This window comes from Mustela nivalis (assembly GCF_964662115.1).
Source record: "Mustela nivalis genome assembly, chromosome: 1".
Taxonomy (NCBI): Eukaryota; Metazoa; Chordata; class Mammalia; order Carnivora; family Mustelidae; genus Mustela; species Mustela nivalis.
This window is the reverse complement of record NC_139020.1, coordinates 24,729,956-24,752,736: the sequence shown is the minus strand read 5'-3', so window position 1 is coordinate 24,752,736 and position 22,781 is coordinate 24,729,956. Positions and strand designations below refer to the sequence as shown.

At 34.3% G+C, this 22,781-nt stretch overlaps 1 protein-coding gene across 1 annotated transcript in view; it reads right to left on the bottom strand.

Annotated features, from left to right (window-relative positions):
- Window positions 1–22,781, bottom strand: part of TMPRSS15 (transmembrane serine protease 15) — a gene marked incomplete at both ends in the record, with an annotated part of 122,046 nt that overhangs the window by 40,299 nt on the left and 58,966 nt on the right. The window contains 5 exons of the mRNA XM_082746920.1: window positions 4,820–4,952; window positions 6,530–6,640; window positions 17,178–17,318; window positions 19,489–19,614; window positions 21,147–21,236. Coding sequence (XP_082603046.1) covers window positions 4,820–4,952; window positions 6,530–6,640; window positions 17,178–17,318; window positions 19,489–19,614; window positions 21,147–21,236 — 601 coding nt within the window. The remainder of the gene's footprint in view (window positions 1–4,819; window positions 4,953–6,529; window positions 6,641–17,177; window positions 17,319–19,488; window positions 19,615–21,146; window positions 21,237–22,781) is intronic.

Genomic DNA, 22,781 nt, shown 5'->3' with positions numbered 1-22,781 from the left:
GCATGCAAGAGTAGGTTAAGGAAGCCTACCCTAGACCGCGGTTCTCACGCTTTAGCATCGGGATCACCTGAAAGGCTCTTTCACAAACACAGTTTGCCAACTCTACCCTAGACTTGCTCAAGATCAGGTCTCCAGTGGAACTCCAGAATTTGCATTTCTGTACATGCATTCCAGGCTTGTAGATGCTGCTAGTTTGGTCCTAAGAATCCAACGTCAAAAACCATGGGCCACACTGAATCCAAATGTCTGGGTAAAAGACAAGGTGATTCTAACTATAACCAGGTTTAGGGGCTGCTGACCAAACTCTTTAATTACTAGTCAGTGGTGCACCTGCTTTCACTCCCTTACCCATAGCAGACAGAATGTTCTAGCTACGGCACTTTTCATAATATGGTGAATAATAAACTTACTAAATACGAACCTTAGAAAGTTATATAATTATTATGCTTTGCTGTAATTGTTTTCTCCTTACTTATTTTTAGTTAATTCATTTCTAATTTTAAAATAGGGAAAATATCAGAGTTATAGTTTGTATATTGGGTAAATGATGAACATTTTTGCTTGGTCAATTAAACCAAGCAAAATTCAATTTTTCCCACCACCTTGCCCACAACCTGCCCCTACCCCATCTCACCCTAGGAAAGTAGCTAAAAGTATGATAAAAATTTTCCTTTGGTGCTACACTTTCAAGTTAGAAATTAAAAATAATAGAAAATAGTATTTATTTCTTTGTAAAGTTAGCAAATACCAAAACAAATTATTTAAAGTAGAAGTTAGTAGTTAAATTTTTCTACTAATTCCTGTACCTTATCTTTGTTGTTGTTTTGTGTTAAAGCTTTTCCTACATAGTTGAAAATTTGGGGACAATAACAGGAAGTATGGACAAGAGCAGAAAAACTTCTTATCTACCGATTTTTAAAACTACTATGGAACACAGGCTGTATTTTCAGTTTTCCAGGACCCAGTGTTTAATTGTGGATACAAATCTGTGGTGGTGCCTATAGAGGATATTACATCATTAATGCTCTGATTATTTGGAAGGCTAATAAAAACAACATTTTACCCCCAACACCCCTGCAGTTTCAAAACACCTCTGAAATGGAAGAAGTAATTCCATTTCTTATTTTGGATTGGGAATGAGAGACTCAACCTGAGGCTTTTCACATTTGAACTGAAGGTATCTTGCATAGTACTATTATAGGATTTAAAAATTAACAGCAGCTCTTCATAAGCAGCCTAATAGGGGCATGTATATTCAACTCTATCTTTAAGACATTAATATTTCCTAAATTCTGTGAAGCTGTTCAGACTTGATGACTTGTAGTTTTTAAATGGCTTAGCAAGGCAAGTCAACCACATAGTTCATGTATTGGGTTAATAATGAGGTAGGGTGCTTTCCTAGGAAATGTTTTAAAAATCACTACCCTAAATTTCTTTAACATTTATCCTTGCACTGCTGTAAAATGTTTTCTTTCATACTTTGATCAGGGACATGAAAGTGTTATTTAAAGTACTTTTTTACTTATGCATGCTATAAATGGCAGAGAATGAAAATGTTTCATTTAAAGGAGGGAAGGCTGATGAAATCTGCCTCACATGATTTACTAGAGTCTTTGGGGAATTGCATTTTGTACCCTATCTGCATAAATAATCTTGAGAGACTACAGTGCCTTTTTAATAAATTGACTCCTAAATTACTTTCCACTGTACCAAACACATCATTTTAAACTCACTAAGTTTTCTTTCGGTTACCATGAGCCAGTCTAGACACATTCTCATTAAGGCTATAACTTTCTTTCAATTACTAGAGCACTACAGAGACTATTTAATAAGTGTAGGCCCAAAGATTAAAGTCTTTGCAGAGATTACCTGACTCATTTCTGAAGAAAGCAAGTGCCTGACCTTCATCAAAAATATTGTATCTAAGGCAGTGGGATTTGCTTGATACACACTAAAAAATCTAGTTTTTTGTCCCTGTCTCCTGCTGGAAGGACTGTGATTCATAGCAAATGAGGTCAGTGAACTAGAGAGTATAAAATCTGTCTAGGAGAAACATGTAAATAGATAGTACACAGTTGTGTGGGATTGCCTGTCATTCACTCAGCTCAACCTGTTTTCTAGAATGCCTTCCCTGACATGCCCATAGTGAGTGGGTCTCCTTTAGGACATTGTGTTTATCATGTTACATTGTCATTATCTTTTTATGTGTCTGTTCCCACCATATTTAAAGCAAAACCATGTTTTACCCATCCATGGGACAGACACAATATCTTTGCTAATGCTTAAATTTCTGATCCAGAAGTCATCAAAATAATACATTTTTATTCGCAACTGTTAAAAAGTAATAAAGATATTTTCCTTTTTAATATTCCTTTTCATGCAATTGTAGGAATTGCTAACATATTTTATTCAAATTTTAAAAATTTCTATCAGTGAAAATATTGATATTTTGGTCTCTATAAATGATTCATCTTGACCCCATATGTTCTTCAGGAAACTCTTCAGTTAAGATTCACAACCAGAATGAAAAAAAGAACCTCCTGTGTCTATAACCATACAATGATGCCTAGATAGATGGTGAATTGGAACACAAGCTCCATCATCCAGAGTATGTGGATTCATCACTTGTGGAAACAAGCTCAAGTTACCAATCGCCTTAGCTTAATCTTTACTAAATTCCTGAGTCTATAAAACAATTCCTAAGAATAACTGACAAATTCAGTAGTGAAAGCAAATGACTTCGTAGGGGCTCACTTGTGTGAACTTACTATTGAACTAAAATCAACATTAAAGTAGGAATCTGGAATCAATGTCACTTATCCTGTGCTTTTCTTGAAGTGAGGATAAATAAACAACTTTCAGTTTCAACGATTTGTCGACCCTTCATCAAAAAAACATTATTCCCTCTACAGCTCACCTTCCTCCAAGCCTCTTTATGTCTCAAAGTTTCTCATGTTGAAAGAATTTTTGTTAGAATGCAAGCTATAATGTATTATAGAAACTAATATATAAAGTACAGGAAGTCTCCATTTAATGCATATAAATCAAAATGAGGATTATTTACATAAAGGGTGATAAAGCTCACATCCTCCCTTTGCTCTTTAAGGAATTTGATTTCCTGATGAGGTTGACATCACTTGAATGAGGCTTAAAGCTGGAGAGTTCACATTCTGAATGAACAGCATTTTAGGAAGTAAAGGAAATTGAGAACTTTCATTTCAAACTGCAAGAAATTATGGGGCACTTCTGATACTCTGAATGGGAACTCAGCATATTTTCCTATGGTAAAATACCTATATGTGGTGGTTAGGCACTAGATTGGTATTAATATACAATGAACCTCTTCCAGTCTACTAGAAATTAAATAGCCATTATAGATTATAGATTACATCAAGCCATTATAGATTACATCAAGACCTATGGTTATTTCTAGTGGGAAATATGTCTTGGGTTAAAAAAAATAAACATTTTGAAATAAATTTTGAAAATCTGTTTATAGTATGAAGACTATATGATTATTAGCTAGAAAGAAGGGCCCCTTATAAAGAAAGCAATCAATTACCTTTGATTTTGATGAACTAGGAACAGTTGAGATAATTGTCAAATGCTGTGGGTATGTGTGGATGTTGAATTTTTCACTTTATATGAAATTTTTAGGATGGATTAGAAAATCACTCCCCATCAGGACAGAAGGAAAATGATAATGATTTATAGTTGAACAACTTTGGCCATTTAAATAGCTAGTTATTTCTATTTTATATGCACATATATTTATATGTAATGAATAATTTATTGCTTTAAATATGTTTTTTAATATCTATATATTGAGACAATCATAAGTTTGAATATTAGCATTCAGTAATGGATAAAATAGTCATAGTTTCTATATTTATAGATTTTATTGTTTAATATGACAGGACAGACTAGCAAATAATATAGTACTATAAGTGATAAAATAACCATCCATGATCTAATATGGTTAAATCTCCCAAATCATGAATACCAAAGGACCAGAATGCTAAATTAGAGTTGATTATACAACTTAAAAGAAGATTATCACTATGATTTCCTTCTATTTTAAAGCTCATTACTTTTGAGATTGGTGGGAAAGTAAAAAAAATGAAAATGTTGAACTTGTATTTTTGATGTAATATATTATGACAGGCTGGAACTATAATAAATTTTAGGTGCATCATTAATATTTAATTATCACTTTCATTATGCAACTTCAAAAAAATCTTGAAATTTTGTATACCTTTTTTCACAGTAATTATCCTGCTACAGATTTTCCAAAGAAATTATTGTGGAAATGTTGCAAAGATACAGCAATTGCATGTTCTCTAAGGGCCTGTGTGGTTAGTGATATATTATATATATATATATATATATATATATATATATTGATATATTACATATATATATACTTACATATATATATGGTATATATCTGGTGATATAGTATGATATAGAATATTTCATTTTCTTTGATAATCTATAGAAAATATGTAATGGTATGAGAAATGTTGTGTAAGTCAGCTATAAAACAGCATAATATAACATTTTGTATGATTTTATAAGACATTATTTTTATATACTTACATTTATATCATATTTATATAAAGGTTATTAACAGTGGTTGTTTTTGAAATGTTTTTTGAAAATGGTATTACTCAAGATTTTTATTTTCTTCCTTTTGCTCACATGTATTTTCTAAATTCATAACTGCCATAAATTTAAAAAAATGTCTTAATAAACCCAATTCAATACTGATAAAAAAGTTTGAGAATCTCTTATAACAGAGCTGAGTAGAATTACTTACCCTAGTCCTAGAAGCTGACAGACGTCATTTGAAATCTGGGTGGTCCAATTGTCAGCACAAGCTCCATGCCACGTACTCAGGATTCTGAACTGCACCAAACCATTGTTGTTCAGTGTGCCGTTGAAAAGACGCACTAAAGAGATTTGATCGCACAGAGGGTCATTTTGACCTAAGTTGTCAAAAGTAAATCATGGGCTCTAAACAACACGTGTTGGGATGCATGGGTGGCACAGTTGTTTAAGCATCCGACTATTGATTTCAGCTCAGGTCATGATCTCAGGGTCCTGAGATGGAACCTGCCAGGCTCTGCACTGGGGGTGGAGCCTGCTTAAGTTTCTCTCTCTCGCCCTCCCTTTGCCCCTCCTCTTTCCTTGCTGCTTTCTCTCTCACAAGAAAAAAAAAATAGTAAAGTACATATGTAATATTCTTAACATTTAGAGTTTAGAGATTGATGATAATTTTTCTTAAGAGTATGTTAGAAGCCCTAAATCGAAAAATACAAATTTGACAGACTTAACATTGCTCTTTCATAGAACTATAAAAATGGAAAAGGCAGAGATATGGAAGTTTATTGCATATCAATACAGCAAATAAACAGAAAATAAAGTTATTGGTGAGGAGCATGTCTTACTAGCTTAATTTCTAAAAGAAGGAAAATTCAAGTTCAGAAACAACTTCAAGCATTTTTTTTTCTCTACTTCCTTCCCTAGAAGCTATTTTCTTTGGCTTTGCTTTTTTGTTGTTGTTGTTGTTGTTGTTGTTGTTGTTGTTGTTGTTGTTGATTGGTTTCCATCTTCTTCCCCGCCATCCTACAAGCATGTTGGATACAGTATAAAGGTTATGAGTGGCCAGGTAGGGACTGGGTCAAGTTGAGTGAGTTTATCAAACAGGTGAAATATGAGCAATGATAGCTTCACCACAAACACCTACTGTAATTCTGTAATTAATGTTATTGTTTACAGTTTTTTTTTCCTATTCTGAGAAAAATAAGAGCATTGACTTTAGAATCAGACAGACTTAAGTTGAAAAGGCAACTCTAGCCCTTACTAGGTATGTGATCTTTGGCAGCCACTTAACTTCTCCAAGCCTCAGGTTTCTCATGGCTAAAAAGAGCTAATTCTTATGTTAAGATTGCTTTACAGTGCTCAGTTATAGCGTGGGACACATAATAAGTAGCATTAAACATTTGTTTAGAAATAAAAGCAAGAAGTAGCCATTGCTCATCCCATTATAGAGATCTAGAATTGGGCTAGATTACAGACTCAACAAAGCAGGAAGAATAGGTACAGAAAACCAAGAATGCAAAAGAGCAAGTCTAACATAGTTCCAAGTAAACATGAGGGTGTCTGTCTCCTTTTGCAGGCAGTGGGCAGGGCATCATAGTCCCTAAGGGCAGTGCTAGAACACCTGGTGCCGGCCACTGACTCTCTGTGGTGTTTTATGCTTTCTATGTCAATGTGGGTTGTCCTAGACTTAAAATTACTAAATGTAGTCAAATGTTAGTAGACAAATAAACAAAAACAGGGGTCTGCACGTTAACTTTTCTCCTAACCAGAATGGCATTGGAGAAGATGAAATCACTGGGGAATGATCATACCCAAGAGCACCAAAACACATCCTGATAAACACATTCCTAATCTTTCTTTTTACATTTGTAGACTCCAAATGTAAAGGCTAAAGTGAGAAAAGTGTTCTCAAAATAGAACATACCGCAATGGGCTTCATCTGAACCATCCTTACAGTGTAGAAGACCATCACAGAGATTCACCAGAGGAACACACTCTCCATTCTTACACTGAAAATAGTCTTCCTTGCAGGGCTCTATGGAGAGAAAATATTTATCTATAGGGTGAAGAGAGACACATAAATAAACCTATAATATCCATCCCTTTTCTACCTCTTTACACATCAGCCTTCTACAGCAGTGCATGGTTGAGCTAGATTTAATATCAGGTAAGACTATATACATTTAGTTGCTCAGAATACCTCCGCAAAAGCAGTGTCAAAGCCAGAGACATGACTTGAGAAAAGTGTGGAGAAAACCTTAGACATCTTTGTAGCAGAGCACAGAGCAGTTCCAAGAGATGGCTAAGAGGTTTAGGATACACCTCTCCCTCAACATCTCTGTTAGTCTCTTCAATAAACTTGTCCACCCCAAATGAACATACAAACATACATTGGAATGTTACAGAAGCATGAAAACATTTATTGATTTCACCATCCAAATGATACATCCAAACCTATACTATAGAGAAATGTGGAAGTTGCCTCTGGGCAGGACCAAAGCTGGACCAGGCTGGAAACAGTGAACACATGGGTCGGGTGGGGAAAAGTAGTCACAAAGAAAAGGAAACCCTGCATCAGCAGTAATTTGTGAGGAGCTTAAAGATGGAGCTCCAAACAAGTAAATCAGGGTTGGAGTCAAGCATGTGATTGCAAGTGAAGAATCAGAAGGCAAATGAAGAGGCTGGACAAGGAAGGAACTGAATGTATCTAGAGGCACTGTTGGTTTCCAGAATTTGAGTGATGCAAAAATAGGCCTACAGGAAATATTCATTGTTGGAGGAAAGTGAATGCTGCTCTTTCCTTGAACTGTTTGATCTTGCAGGGTTTTGCTCAGGGCAAGTGGGCTTTGCTCCTTCAACGTGATTTCTAACTATGACTTGGGAGGGATAGCTACATGCCAGTATGAGGATCTCCATTGAAGGCCACGTGGAATTTGGCTTCCCTGAGAAGAGAGATAGTGGTTCGGTATGGAGAAGCTTGGTGTTTCTTCCCCTATGTTGTACAAGGATAATTATAATGGGGAAGCAAAAGCTCTTGATAAAAATAAGGAAACCTATATTTTGAAAGCTATTATGGGTATTAATCATAAACTATTATATTGTATTCAAGGAGATACAGTTCATGTTGAAGTTGTTTCAGAACTGAACTGTATTAATCTCCATATGGACTTTCTCAATTTATAATGATAAAATGTAATGTCACTTGAAAGGAATTATTCTTACAGTTTTAAAAATAGGTTGTAGCCCTGAATCTGAGAGTATTGATAAGCACCATTACACTATAAAAAGAGATACCACATGTAGACATACAACACTTGCTAAAAAAGTATTAAAATTGGTGCAGTAATTACTAATACCCATCACCTATTTCCAGCAATATACATATATATACATATGTGTGTATGTGTGTATATATATATATATATATATATATATATGTAAAGAGGATTAGTTTTTTTCTTAAAAAAATGCATAATGTCCTTGAGGAAGAGGATTTTCAAGTGGGAGAGGGGAAGACGGTGCCATCTAGCACCCCAAGTGAGGGAAACTCCAATACAATAATTCATATGAGTGGCCTTAAAGGAAGGCCATCAATCACTCCTCACCTGAAATTCTTTTACACTAAAGAATCACAAGGGGTAGTGCTTCCATGGGATTAATGCAAGAGCTTTTATATTTTCTTTCAACTCATGTGTGTGTGTGTAGCTAAATTAAATACCCTTATTTGGTTCTGTTCTTTTCTATTCTATTCAACTCTGAATTTTTATCTATTCTATTTTATTCCATTTTATAATAAGAAATGCTGGTCAAAACCAGATAATTTGATTTCATGATCAGCTTTTTAAAAAATACCAGACAAAACTGAAATATAGTGAATAACTTCAAAGGAGGTGGTGACTTTAGTTTCTTAATGTTTGTGGGCATATAGCAGTACAAATAAAGACTTATGTTCACATCCGGTATAATAAATTTAAAGTCAGAAGTTAGTCTAGAACTTCCCTTGTTGGTAGTTAGGGGCCAGGAGAGAGGATGGCAGTAGAAACAGCCTGCATTTTCTCCATGTGGGAAAAGAGCATGGCCTTCTTTTTGACCAATGCACACTGGAAAATTGAGTGACAACTGCCATATAGGACAAGCAGCCAAAAGAAAAATACAGCAGTGATAGAATTTTTCTGTTTGCCTCTCCTTGGACACTATAGTTACAGCAAGATAGAAAGGAAATGGGTAGAAAATGAGTCAAAGGCAACATTTCTACTCTCCTCTATCTTAAAAGCTGTTAGGCTAAGTTTTGTACCAGAACTGGGAGATAAAAGAAACTTTGAACTAGACTATATTGAAGTTTTGATGCTGTATTTGACATTATATCTTAATATCTAAAAGTGAGTCTTACTTACCCAGTTAAGAAAATTTAATACCTAGGAGCGCCTGGGTCATGATCCTAGGGTCCTGGGATCGAGCCCCACATCAGGCTCTCTGCTCAGCAGGAAGCCTGCTTCCTCCTCTCCCTCCTTCTCTGCCTGTATCTCTGCCTACTTGTGATCTCTCTTTGTCAAATAGATAAATAAAATCTTGAAAAAAAAATGAATATACAGTTTACCAACTGAAACATGAAATTTACATGTTTGGCATAAAGTGGGAAATCAGTAGTATCTGCTAAACATTAAGTGAATTAACTTATGTTAAATGAGCAATATACCTCAAAGATCAGAATGAACCCTAGTAACAGAATTGACATAACATAAAGCAATTTTTTAAAGTATGATTTCAAAGAAATACTTTTTTTTTAAATTGGGAAGTTGCTTCGCTAATGGTGACTCTATTGATTTGCAAAACAGAAACTGAGTCTACAAATTATGAAGATAAAATATGCTTGTTTATGTTTGAATGGTGGCTTAGTCATAAGCTCTGGAATCTTATGACCTTGGTTTGATCTAGAATTTAGCCATTTTCTTTACGCTAATTTTCAACCTCAAGCAACTAAATGACTCTTTCTGAGCCTTAGTTTCTTTTACTGTCTAATGGGGATAAAGAAGATTATGTCTTAGTGTATACTGAGAGTCAGTTAAAAATAAAAAAAGAAATCTATATGGGAGGCACCTGGGTGACTAGGTTGGTTAAGCATCTGCCTTTGGCTCAGGTCATGATCCCAGAGTCCTGGGATCAAGCCCCACTTCAGGCTCACTGCTCAGTGGGGATCCTGTTTCTCCCTCTGCTCCTGGCTCCTCCTCTCTCTCTCAAATAAATAAAAAAAATCTTAAAAAAAAAAAAAAAAAAAAAAAAAAAGAAAGGTAAGAAAGGTATTTGGTATACCAGTATGGATAAATTGAATGTTCAATGAATAATATTCTGAACAGGAAAAGGTGTAACACTTTGAAGGCATCCCTTTCATTGATTTTTTAAAAAAATATTTTATTTATTTATTTGACAGAGATCTCAAGTAGACAGAGAGACAGGCAGAGAGAGAGGAGGAAGCAGCCTCCCTGCTAAGCAGAGAACCTGAGGCGGGGCTCCATCCCAGGACCCAGAGATCATGACCTGAGCAGAAGGCAGAGGCTTTAACCCACTGAGCCACCCAGGCGCCCCTCATTGATATCTTATTAACATTCTCATTTCCATGTCCAGTTGTCCTACTTTCCTCCAGATAACAGTATAAACAACAAGAAACCATCCTTAATTTTTTCCTCTGGATCTGTTAAAACAATAATTGGGATTGTTTATACTTTATTTTAAACTTTGAAGCTTTGCAACCCAAATTTAAGTCACATTAATAAAAAAAAATATTTTAAGAGAGACGTGGCTGGCCTGGTTGTTTCTACAAATCTCTACCTCAATGAGAGAAGTAGGTTACATATGTCAACTATAATACTATTAGGGATGTTCTTGTAAATGTAATTATCAATTTGTTTCACAAACACATACTTTTTAACCAGATTAGTGAGATGATAAATGGGTAAAGACAATTGCACATTCTAATGCAAACATTAATATTTTACTGATTTTATATTTTATTTCTCCACTATTAATTTTCCTTTTAAAAGCAAGAAGGCTCAAAATTAGGTATACATGTGTTTGTATTTATATATTCTATTTTAAATCTATACTTTGATATATATTATGTTTATTTAAAAAGTTGACAGCCTAATTACATATCCATGATTAAATATCTTACTAGAGAATATTACTCACCATGACTTATTTTTAAATTATCTCATTACTTTGTTTTCATAGCTTGTTAAAATCATTATGTAAAAATGAGTTCTCAATGCCAACAATTTAATCATAGATAAGTTTATTGATAATTTTATTCTTTTACTAGTGTCATCAGGCTATATTTATTTAGTAAAGCACATATTTGCTGAATGGAAATTTAAATTTCTGAATGAAAATATGAATGAATACATGCATAAAGATTTGAAAATTGGTGATTTATTTTTGCACTGTGGCCTGAAGCTGTTGAGGTTATACTCTATGAGTCTAGAAAAAAAAAATAATAACTTGCTTCCATAAAATGGATGCATACAATGAAAAAATGCTGAATGAGGCAAAATGATCGATTATTCCTGCACTGAGTAGAAATTATAAAATGTGGAGAAAGTGTGAATAAAGTCTTTCAAAATTTTCCTTACATGCATGAACTGGATTCTGATTCTTTGCAACATATAGTTCAGCTTCATTAAGAAGTCTTTAATCCAAAGTGTAACTCTCTGTGGCCTCTGAAATCTTACTTCCAATCATTTTATGCCCATAGTGAGAGAGGGAAGAAGAAATATTGCTAAGAATTGAATTTCCCCATCTTCTTTTTATGAAGTCTCCAGTAGCCCTGCCTCATTTAGTCAACATATGTTTGGCTTTAAATGGAACTGAATTGATCTCTAAGGCACATGCCACACAGTCTGGGGAGGGCTCTAAACCCCTAAATGTAATCAGCTGCCACTTCCACAGTTGCCTGATAAGCACTATTGAATTCCAAATTAAGACCCTGAGTATCAGAAAAGAGCAATGAGGGGACGTTTATGGGAGACCGATCTTAATAAATCTATTTTTCATATACTCTAGTTTAATTTACAAGGAAATGCTAAAAATAGGACAAGGAAAGGAGATACAAAAATATGCTATACAATTGTTTTATATTTCAGTTGAATGGGTTTGAAGGTGCCCTTAAAATATCTCAGAAGATAAACGAAGTGCATAAATGCTGAAAATTTGTGATATCCCTTTTATACTTCTTTCTAAAATGATCATCAAAGCAGGGAACCATATAAACAGATAAGTGTGCTCAACCTCTCTTTCCATTACCAGCTTGATTATCTTCCACTGCCAATTCCCTGTTTCTATAATTGCTTTTCAGTCTTTTGGTGTAAAAATCCCGTTGGGAGAAGATTGTGCTGATGACGACTCATTCACTCCATTTTCTACTCTGCAGCAGCAACTGTCCTGTGTCCAGGAGTGTTGGGAATCCACATTCCCAGAATATTCACCACATGGTGCTGGTCATGGAATCCGCTATTCAAGCTTCAATCGGAAATTCTCTCTAAATGTTTTATTTCTTGAATAACATGATCATAGTAATTGCAATCTAGCAAATGGGTAAACAAGTATGAACAACCCCCTACACCAAAATCTTGGGATTTATTTCATATTAGAAGTAGTAGATTGTGCTCTTTAGGCTTTTTACTGTGAAGAGAATTGCTTGTGATATTTTTCAAAATCCTTGCGGTTGTATTTATCTCATAAAAATCTACTAAAAACCAGAAACTGTAATATTTTTGTTGGAAGAAATTTATTGTTATATTCCTTTTTGTGATCTATTCTTTCCACCTTTTTCCTCTGTCCTCATCTAAGTTGTGTTTTTTTGTTTGTTTGTTTGTTTGTTTATTTTAAGACCTACCTTTCTCTAAAGTTTTGTATCAAAGTGATTTCTTTGTTGCAGATGGTGGAATGCCCAATAATTATTCCAATTATTCAGATTTGTGAAAAAAATCACTTTTGGTTAGAGTTAGTTTTTATTTTTAATCTCATTAGTTCGGTTGGTTTTATAATTCATCTTCATTTCTTTAAAAATAAACTTCTTTCCATTGCTAAGAATTTGACTTTTTTAGATTCCACCTACGTGATATTATGTAGTATTTGTCTTCCTCTGACTTATTTCACTTAGCATAATGCCCTCAAGTTTTATCCACATTGTCACAAATGACAGGATTTCCTTCTTTCTCATGGATGAATAGTGTTCCACTGAATATAATATACCACATCACCTTTATCCATTTATCTGTAGATTAACACTGAGGTTGTTTCTATATCTTGGCTATTGTAAATAATACGTCAATGAACATGGAAGTACAGGTATCTCTTCGATATTCTGATTTCATGTCTTTTGGATTCATATCCAGAAGTGGGATTGCTGGATTATATGGTAGGCCAAATATTAAATTTTGTGAGACCTTCATAATGTTTTCCATAGTGGCAGTACCAGTTTGCATTCCCATCCTCACATCCTCACCAAAACTTATTTTTGATTACTTGTCTTTTCAACAATAGTCATTTTCACAGGTGTGAGTTGATAGCTCATTGTGGTTTGGATTTGCATTGCCCTAATGATGAGTGATGTTGAGCATCTTTTCATGTACCTTTTGGTCATTTCTATATGTTTTTTGGAAGAAAATATTCAGTTCTTCTTCTCTTTTTTTTTAAAAAAATTCAGATTGTTTTTTAATTAAGCTTTTTATTTTAATTCCTGTATAGTTAACATACTTTGTTGTATTAGCTTCAGGTGTAAAATATCATGTTTAAAAAATATAATACTTTTTAAAAAAGTTATTTCCATGACATCACTCTTTGAAAAAGTTTGGGAAGCCTTCTTCTCCAGCAGAGTAGTTATTTGGTATTTTCTTACACTACTTTAAGATACTTGGAAGAATTAATTCTTTTGCATTCAAATAATAGATGATAGATGCCAAATAGATGATATTGATGCCCCTACATTAAATTCTCCATAAAATCTCAGAAATATCACTAAATCATCTGTAAGTATTCATCATTAAATGGGTAATATATAAAGCTGATTCGATTTTTTAAAGATTCATTTATTTATTTGAGAGAGAGAGGTGAGAGAGGCAGAGGGAGAGGGAGAGAATCTTCAGCAGACTTCTGAGCATGGAGCCCAACACGGGACTGGATCCCATGACCCTGAGATCATGACCTGATCAGAAATCAACAGTCAGGTGTTTAACCTCCTGAGCCACCCAGGTGCCCCAAAGCTGATCTGATTTTTAACATATTTATTCTGTTTAGGAATTTGTCAAATGATTTTTGTTAAAATTTAAAAATTCAATAATAAATTTTATAATGCTGATTATTGCTTATTAATTTTTTACAGACAGCAGTAAGACTCTGTGATTTTTAGGCATTTATCCAAATCCAGAAAATATATAATTCTTCTTCCTTTATACTTTTCATTGTCAGTTTTGACTGGTTCTTTTCTTTTGGAAATGCTTATTATTTTCAAATTGGGGCTTGGTGTTTTTTTTTTCCTGCATGCCCATTGCAGATTCTCACATTTTTCCACCTCTTTATCTATTGTTTTTACATTCTTGATCATGCTTATGTGCAGCAATTTTTTTTAAAGATTTTATTTATTTATTTGACAGAGAGAGACACAGTGAGAGGGGGGAACATAAGCTGGGGGGAGTGGGAGAGTGAGAAGTAAGCTTCCTGCTAAGCAGGGAGCCCTGTGCAGGGTTACATCGCAGGACCCTGGGGTCATGACCTAAGCCAAAGGCAGACGCTCAATGACTGAGCCACTCAGGTAATCCTGTGCAGCAATTTTTGTGGAAATGTGGATATTTTGGTGCAAGAGTGTTTGAATAGGTATACTATCAACCAAAAAACTGTACCCTTAATGAATTAACAAAGACCTCTAATCAAATCAGAAAGAATAATTAGGCTATGATAGAGTTTCAGCTGGAAATTCCTCTGCCTGAAAATGGCCATGGTATTCTCAATATCTTAAGGGGCAACTGTTTTGTAATATCATTTTTGGGGGATAGGAGTTCAGCAGGATACTAGAAGCTAAATTTAAATATTAATTTTCCACAGAAAATTAGAAGCTATAATTTTAGGTATAAAAATAATGCTGAAACCATCTTGTGTCTTCTATTATTGACTAAAATTCTTTATTAGGTCATTTACTTTCTATGTAATAATAAGAACCAATTAGATTTATCAATCATACACATCCAAAGTCTTTTTTATCTTAGAAGAACTAAATACTACCTATCAAATTTTTCTCATTCATGTCCAATACTGATCTACATTTTAAAAGTATCATCAGAAAACCAAATGATTAACTTAAGTTAAATCAAATGTTGAATGAAATTGAAATTAAAATAATAGGTACACCACAAAGAGAAAAACTAGAATAAAATATAGGCAGACAAACATGGTTGTCATAGTGCAATCAGTAGCAACAAAATTTTCAAGGAACAGAATCAGTAGCTTGATTCAAAAATGATGGTCTCTTTCCATAATTTGGCTATTGTTGAAATGCTGCTATAAATATCAGGCACAAATGTTCATTGACTGGTAAATGGATAAAGAAGTTGTGGCGCGTGCGCGCGCACACACACACACACACACACACACAACACAAAATATTACTCAGCCATAAAGAAGAGTGAAATCTTGCCATATGCAGTGATGTGCATGGAGCTAGAGAATACTAGGTGAAGTGAAATAAGTTAGACAAAGACAAATACCATATGATTTCACTCATATGTGGAATTTAAGAAACAAAACAGTATGAAAAGGGGAAAAAAAAAGAGACAGGGAAGCAAACCATAGAGAACAAACTGAGGGGTGATGGAGGGCTGTGAGTGGGGGACAGGCTAAGGGAGGCACTTGTGATGAGCACTAGGTATAATGTGTAAGTGATGAATCAATGAATTCTACACTTGAAACTAATATTACATTGTATGTTAACTGGAGTTTAAATGAAAACTTGAAATTAAAAACAAACAAAGCAAAACAAAATGATTGTTTCAAAATTACCTTGATTAATAAATTTCAAAGCAATGATATGGTTCTTTCCAAAGTTAGTTCCTGACTATATATATAGTCTCTCTCCATATACATATTATATATAGTCATATATTTATATATTTATAAACATATAGTTATATAAATATATAACATCTACTGCTACTGTCATGTCACTATATTTTTTATTTCTTTGAAAAATAATTATAAATATGATTTTAAAAGAAACAGTTTTAATTTGTAAAGTAAAAATAATTTGAAATTAAGTCATGGTCTATATTTTCTCCTTTTTATGTGCAGTATTTTAAGATAAAAATCTAATTTTCTGTAAATCTCAAATTCTTTATTCCTATTTTTATACTATTTATTTGTCATAGTTTTTAATATTTTGTTTATTTCACTAGTTGAATATTTTGATTGATATATGTCACTATTGCTTATAAGTCACAAGTAGCTGTTTCTAAAACTGATCACGAAACCCAGAAGGGCAGATTAGTTGATTGACTCCTACCTAAGTAGATTGGATAATACTTATTTCCATGGCCAGAGGGTGGACAAGATACAGACCAACTTTGCAGTTAAGCAGAAAACATACAACTTTCAGAGATGAAGTCCAAATTCTGGGCTAGTTGTGAGGGGAGGAACAGATACTTGTACTGCTGGATCTGAGATTAGATAACAGGCCAGATGAAGATCAATGCTTTGACCCTACCACTTTTCTAGATAGTCTAGTCAAAGACAAACTGATCATAATCTCCTATGGAAAGGGAAGATAGATAAAGGAGGTGACATGTATTTTGTCTTCCTGACATATTTGCACCAGGAGAGAACCAAAGTGGAGGGGCAATAGTATAAGAAAAATCATAGTCCAAGGGGAGCAACAAGTAATCACAAATTGTCAGAAGCAAAGAGTTGTATCATATCCTTTATCTACAGGTATAGAAATACAGATATATCCATGATGAGCAGGCATGCAATTTTGTTTTTTCCTGCTGACTATGTTATGTTATGATAAAAAATATAGAATAAGAAGGTTGTGCACACCAGTGGTATCAGCACCAAATTCCTGTATCCTTCATGGCAGCAGCTTTATACTGGTTGTCTTTAAGAAGTTAATGATGTTAATTTTTTAATGGGATGTTGTTGAAATCCAAACAGCTCACTTGCCTGACTCCCTGCTGTTCTCTGAAAATAGTTTTAGCAAAGGGAACTTGACAGATCATCCTTCTTCTTCATAGTGCCAAGTAACCTGCTTTTTAACATTTAAAATGGCCCACTTAAGTGAGCAAAATTCACAACTTGACGCCCCATCGAAGAGCAAGTAAACCTGCTGAAAATGATGTGCATTCCTGCTTTGAACTGACCTAGGCAGTGGTTACGCAGATGTAAAGGAGGAAAGAAAATCTCTGATGTGATGACAGAGAATGAGTATATCCAAATGCAGACACTGAAGTCACATTTAGGCTTTGAAACACTACATGCTTTTATCATTTTGCTCTGAAAGTTACAATGCAACATGTAATCCCAAGTGCACATACCTGGGATCCCCAAGTAGTAGCCAGTAGTGAAATTTGCTTTAAATCCCCCTTTTGCCAACAGCTTGTCAGTGATGAAAAGCACAGTCATTCTGTTGGTGGTTGAGAACACGTCCATTACTGGGCCAGGCCCTGTATACACAGCTGTTCCAATAGAAAACAAGAAAATCACTGAAATAGTCCTTTGCATCTGGAAGAAAGCAAACCTGTTCTTACAGTTCCGTCTTCTAGAGGTATGCAACATGCAACATGGCTGGTCAGGCAGTGACCACATGTGCATAATTGTGTACTTCCTTTTAGATTTTGGACACTGCTTCTAGGAAAGCCAACTTCTCTATTGATCTTTTCCAGGATTGTCTGAAGTTTCTGTGGCTCTATGCTTTAATGATAAATTCCTCCTAATATTTACTGGCTTAGCGCCACTACTCTTCAAACTCATGTGATTCCCAGAAAAAAAAAAAAATTATATGACTGCTTTTAAAGATCTTTATAAAACAATGGGCGTTATAACTTCCCTTAGTAAATTTTTGTCCAAATGTATTTGATATTTCTTGTGAGTTGAATTATTAACCTAAGCTGAAAGATTAGGTTAATTAGAGACAGGTAATATAAACCTAAGTGGTGGTTTTCAAAATGTTTTCCACTAAGTCCTGGGCTTTGGGGGTTTCATAAATAATGAAATATTCTCTACTACACAATAAAGCTTAGGCTAATTAAAAAAATATGTTCACACACACACACACACACACACACACACATAATTAGGGAGGGACCGGGGGAGGGGCCGAGGGACAGATCTGTAAGCATGCTCCCCATCCAGTGCAAAGCCCAATGCAGGGCTCCATCTCACAACCTTGAGATCATGACCTGAGCTCAAATCAAGAGTTTGATGCTTAACTGACTGAGCCACCTAGGCACCCCTCATATTATTAGATATTTTATATATTACAATCCTGGAAAGTGATTATGTTTCAAAAAGACTTCTTGCCTCAATTTTGAAAAATATGATTTTGAGATCCTCTGGAATTCTTGTTTACTTTTCAATAATTGATGTAATATTAAGAGGTGAAATGATGAAAATGAATTCTTAGATCATGAGAAACTGAATTTTCATTAGAAGGACAATATAAAGTAAAAATGGGAAAACAACTCAAAATATGTTTATAACTATGTTTCTCAAAATAATATTTGAATTTCATCTGTTCTTATTACCATTAGATTCCCATCCCCACTGAGATTTTCATTGTTGATGTCTTCTGTGTGTGGCTCTCAAAATCCTCTTCTAGGTAGCCTGAATTTTAGAACTTTGTGGGATTTTGCGGGAGAACACAGTGTAAGCAGTAATCAGTTAGTATCACTGGGAACCCTCTCTACCACCCTGCCCCCCGTACAGCTATGGAAAGTTCCTTCTGGTCTTCCTCCATTGGTTGCCATGTTCATGAGATTGTATCCTCATTGCATAGCTAGCTGGCCAGGTTTTGTAGGAAATGATTAATATGAGTCCCAAACACAGTTAGATAAAACACTTTTACTTGTGAAGTATTTTGTTTCATGTACTCCAGTTGGCCCTATAAGCATTTTCATAATTTAATGTATTACTTATCAGGAGACACTTTCTTAAAAACTGGTAATAGTTAAATAGAATATTAGCTATTACATTTGATTGATAGTTTTTATTGTGTTACTGTGTATTTTACGAACTACATACAAAAATTTCCTCCAGAATAGTACACTTTTCCCCCATGTGTATTTTGAAAAAATTAGTAATCAATAGAAGATAGGGAAAAATCAACTTTGGTCAATATTTGAATCATTCTCAGGTACTTATATAGGAGCCGCTGGTCCTAGAGAAATAGGCAATCAGAGCAATAATGAAATGTAAATAAAAAATCATAAAAAATATTTGCGTAAAACAATTTCTTCTTTTAGTTTGATGTGAAACAAAACTGGATTTAATAGCTATTTTTGGAATATGATGTACACATAATGCATATTAAATTGAGTAATATATGTCTTTTAGCTTTTACTCTCCAATGGGTAATGTTTACTGTAGTATATTAATATAGCTGGTTGAAACCACTTATGCAAAAATATTAATTCTGGTTTGCCAAGGATGCTCAAGAAGAATATTACTCTGTCATAATTGTAAACACTCTCATTTTGGAAGTTCCACATAAAATTTGACATGTTATTCTGCTGTTGTAATTTCATTTTGCTAGTTGTAAAAATGATTACAGTTATAGGGAAATGCTCTCTCTATCAATCCAATGTCTTGAGCCATACAACTTTCATAGTATTTAAATCACAGACTCACCTAAGAGCAAAGAATCATCTTCTCTACCATCTCTAATTTCCACTACATCTGCAATATTTTCTAAGTCGAATTCTTGAAAATGAAGTTGTATATTTTTTCCCTTCTGTGCATTTAAATTCCAAACACCTTAAAAATAATACATGACAACACAGGTTAGAATACTCTTCTTTTGACTTCCCTCAAAAGCTTCTCTCTCTCTCGTGAGAATTTCAAATTTCTCTGAATTTTTCATGATTCTCTCAGGTCCCTCCTGCCTTTTCCCTTATTGTTAAAATAGCTTGGGCATTTTGTAAAGCCTGACAACTTATCTACATCTTGATCTAGACTATGTTATGTTTGCTGCTTCTTTTCTCATTTCAGTGCCTAACAAATAAAGTGCCCAATGAATACTTATTTCATAAATCAATAAATTCAATAAATTTCTTTAAATTGTTCTTTTAATATCCCACTGACTTTCAGAATGCTTAGATCGTTAGGTTGTGCAAATGATATGTTTAAAAGATGTCTTCAATGTGAAGTAAAGATGATAATCTCTGGTTCCCCATACAAGTCAAATGAGATTCATGGCTGTTTATTTTTTTGGATCAGATAAGTCCCTGAAATTGTGGCTCTATTCCCCATAAAAGTTATACTTCCTTATCTCTGGGTCATTTGAAGGAAGGAAAGTTGGCATTTTCTAAACAACACATTTTTCACTGTCATTAGGGGATTTCATTCACTGGTAGATTTCCCCATTTTTGCTATCTTAGGTATGGCCATGAGAGGAATATGCCTGTTTCCCAGACCTACTAAAGTGGCAAATTTGTAGGCCAGGCTGGGGAACTGGCACTTTTAACACAATTTGTAGGCTGTACTGGTCCTCCAGTTAGGAATATTGACCAAGCGATAGGCTCTGTGCAGTTTTATCAAACTATTCTCCCAGACTTAAGATTTTTAGTAAATCCTCATTATTTCATCTTAAAAAAAAAAAAAGATTTATTTATTTGTTTTAGAGAGATTGAGAGTGTGCAAGCAAGACAAGGGGCAGAGAGAATCCTCAAGCAGACTCCCCACTGAGCGTGCTACCTGACATGGGTGGGGTTCAGTCTCAAGACCCTGTGATCATGACCTGAGCTGAAATCAGGAGTTGGGTGCTCAACTAACTGAGCCATCCAGGCACCCCATCTCATCTTTTATGCATTATCTAGCTACATGCTTTATTGACACTAATTATATTAACAAAGGTATGGATGTTACAACTGGCCCTTTTCTATACTTTTCACTGACTTTATGAATTACGGACTTGTTATATGTAATACAGACATTATATGCATAATCAAGAAGAGTGATTAAGGCAGTAGTACCTGGAGTAAGATACTTTCACACTCTGGTTTTATTCAATTTTTAAATTTGAGATTATAATAATAGCACCTGCTTCAAAGAATTATTGTAAAAATTGAACTGAAATAATATATTAATCACCAACAGAGTACCTAGCATAAAATAAATGCTAAATAAGTAATTATTACTGTTATTGTTGTTATTATATTATGCAGTCTACTAGATGTGGTAGGTGTACTGAGGTTCGGCAAATTTATAGTCAACTTTGCTGTGTCAAAGAGGGGAGCTAGCCTTGACAAATACATCTGTTTTTCATGGCCTGGGAGAAAATGACTCACAGAAAGCCTGGTTAGGGTAGTTGTTTGGAAAGTTCATGGAAGTGAATGTTGTATTTGGCTCCCACAGTTCAAAAGGTCCTCCACAGTCCGCTGAAAAGGAGAAAAGGGAAACAATGTAAAATCACTAGTAACACAATGCTTATTTCAGAGAGATAAATGCCAGCAAATTCCCAATTATTTGGATATTCCCAAAATCCAATCTGGTTTTGACAGATAGAATTTATAGATTGTTAAAAGAAAATCTTGCAACCTAAGTAAAGGAAAACTATAGGTCAACAGGTCTCTAGAGAAGAACTTTGCAAAAGCTTAAATACCATTAAGTTCTTTGAATCTCTACAGTGGCATAATCGTGTGGAGCATTTCCCAAAATTATTTCAGCAAGGAATAATTTTGCTGAACATCTGTTATAAATAGGCTTTATGAAATAAGGTGTCAACTCCCTGCTAAAGAAAATAGAAATATAGAAATATAGAAAATGAATCTTGATAATGGAAAAAATCTTATATTTTACATTCTCTTGAGAAAGGTGAGTAAATCACTCATTCTGCTATTTCTTTTTTTTTTTATTTTTAAATTTTTTTATAAACATATAATGTATTTTTATCCCCAGGGGTACAGGTCTGTGAATCACCAGGTTTACACATTTCACAGCACTCACCATAGCACATACCCTCCCCAATGCATCCTGCCATTTCTTATGTTTTCTTTTTCTTTTTGCTTTTCTACTTTTTTCTCTACACCCCTCCCCCCAAACTTTTTTTTTTTTTTTCTTTCAGTAGAGAGGGAGCTTCACTGTCCTGTATACTAAGATGTCTTAACTGTTAAGAAAGGGAGACAAACAGAAACTCCTCTTGCTAAATAATTGCTCAAGACTGGTCTGTTACCTGACATTGCCCAGGAGTCAGGTTAGGGAAAAACTTATGAGACAAAATTCTATTTAAAACTAAGATTTTAAGTTGACAGATTAACTTTATGAAATTCTTAACCTACTTTATATTTTTCTCCCTGCTTACTCAAAGAAAATTCTAAAGTAGTATAAAAAATCAACTACTTAAAGGATCCTAATTCTATCTTATTTGTATTGACATGTTACATTTAAAATCAAAAGAATAAAAGTAACCTAATTGTAAGAACACAGGGAACTGAGATAAGTTATATTTTTTTCTATTTAAAGGCAGATGATGCTGAAGTTATTTACTCCCAGCAAGATAGAAATCACATTATAGGAGAGAGAATTGAATGTCTTTACACCTATAGCAATGCCTTCAATCATACCCTCTTCTTCAGTCCCTCTTTACATGTCTTCTACCTCACTTACGTAGCTCTTTTCAATTCATGTACTCTTCCAAGTTTGTATGTAATAAGCATCTTTAATTTGGGTTTCATGATGTATATAACTGGACAGAGAGAAGTGTTGTGGTTCAACAGTAGGCTGCCATCCCCTCCTGTCCTGTACAGTAGTAGAGCGTGGTCTATCTCTAATGCCCCCTGGGACAGGCTGGTCCACATCCAGATGCATTTAGCAATGCAAAATCTTATCATTTGCAACTTGTTTCCATGAATTTTATCTCATCTGAGGAGAGAACATGGTCTATAAAAGGAAGATGTGTTTGAGCTGGTGGATTAAAATTGTTA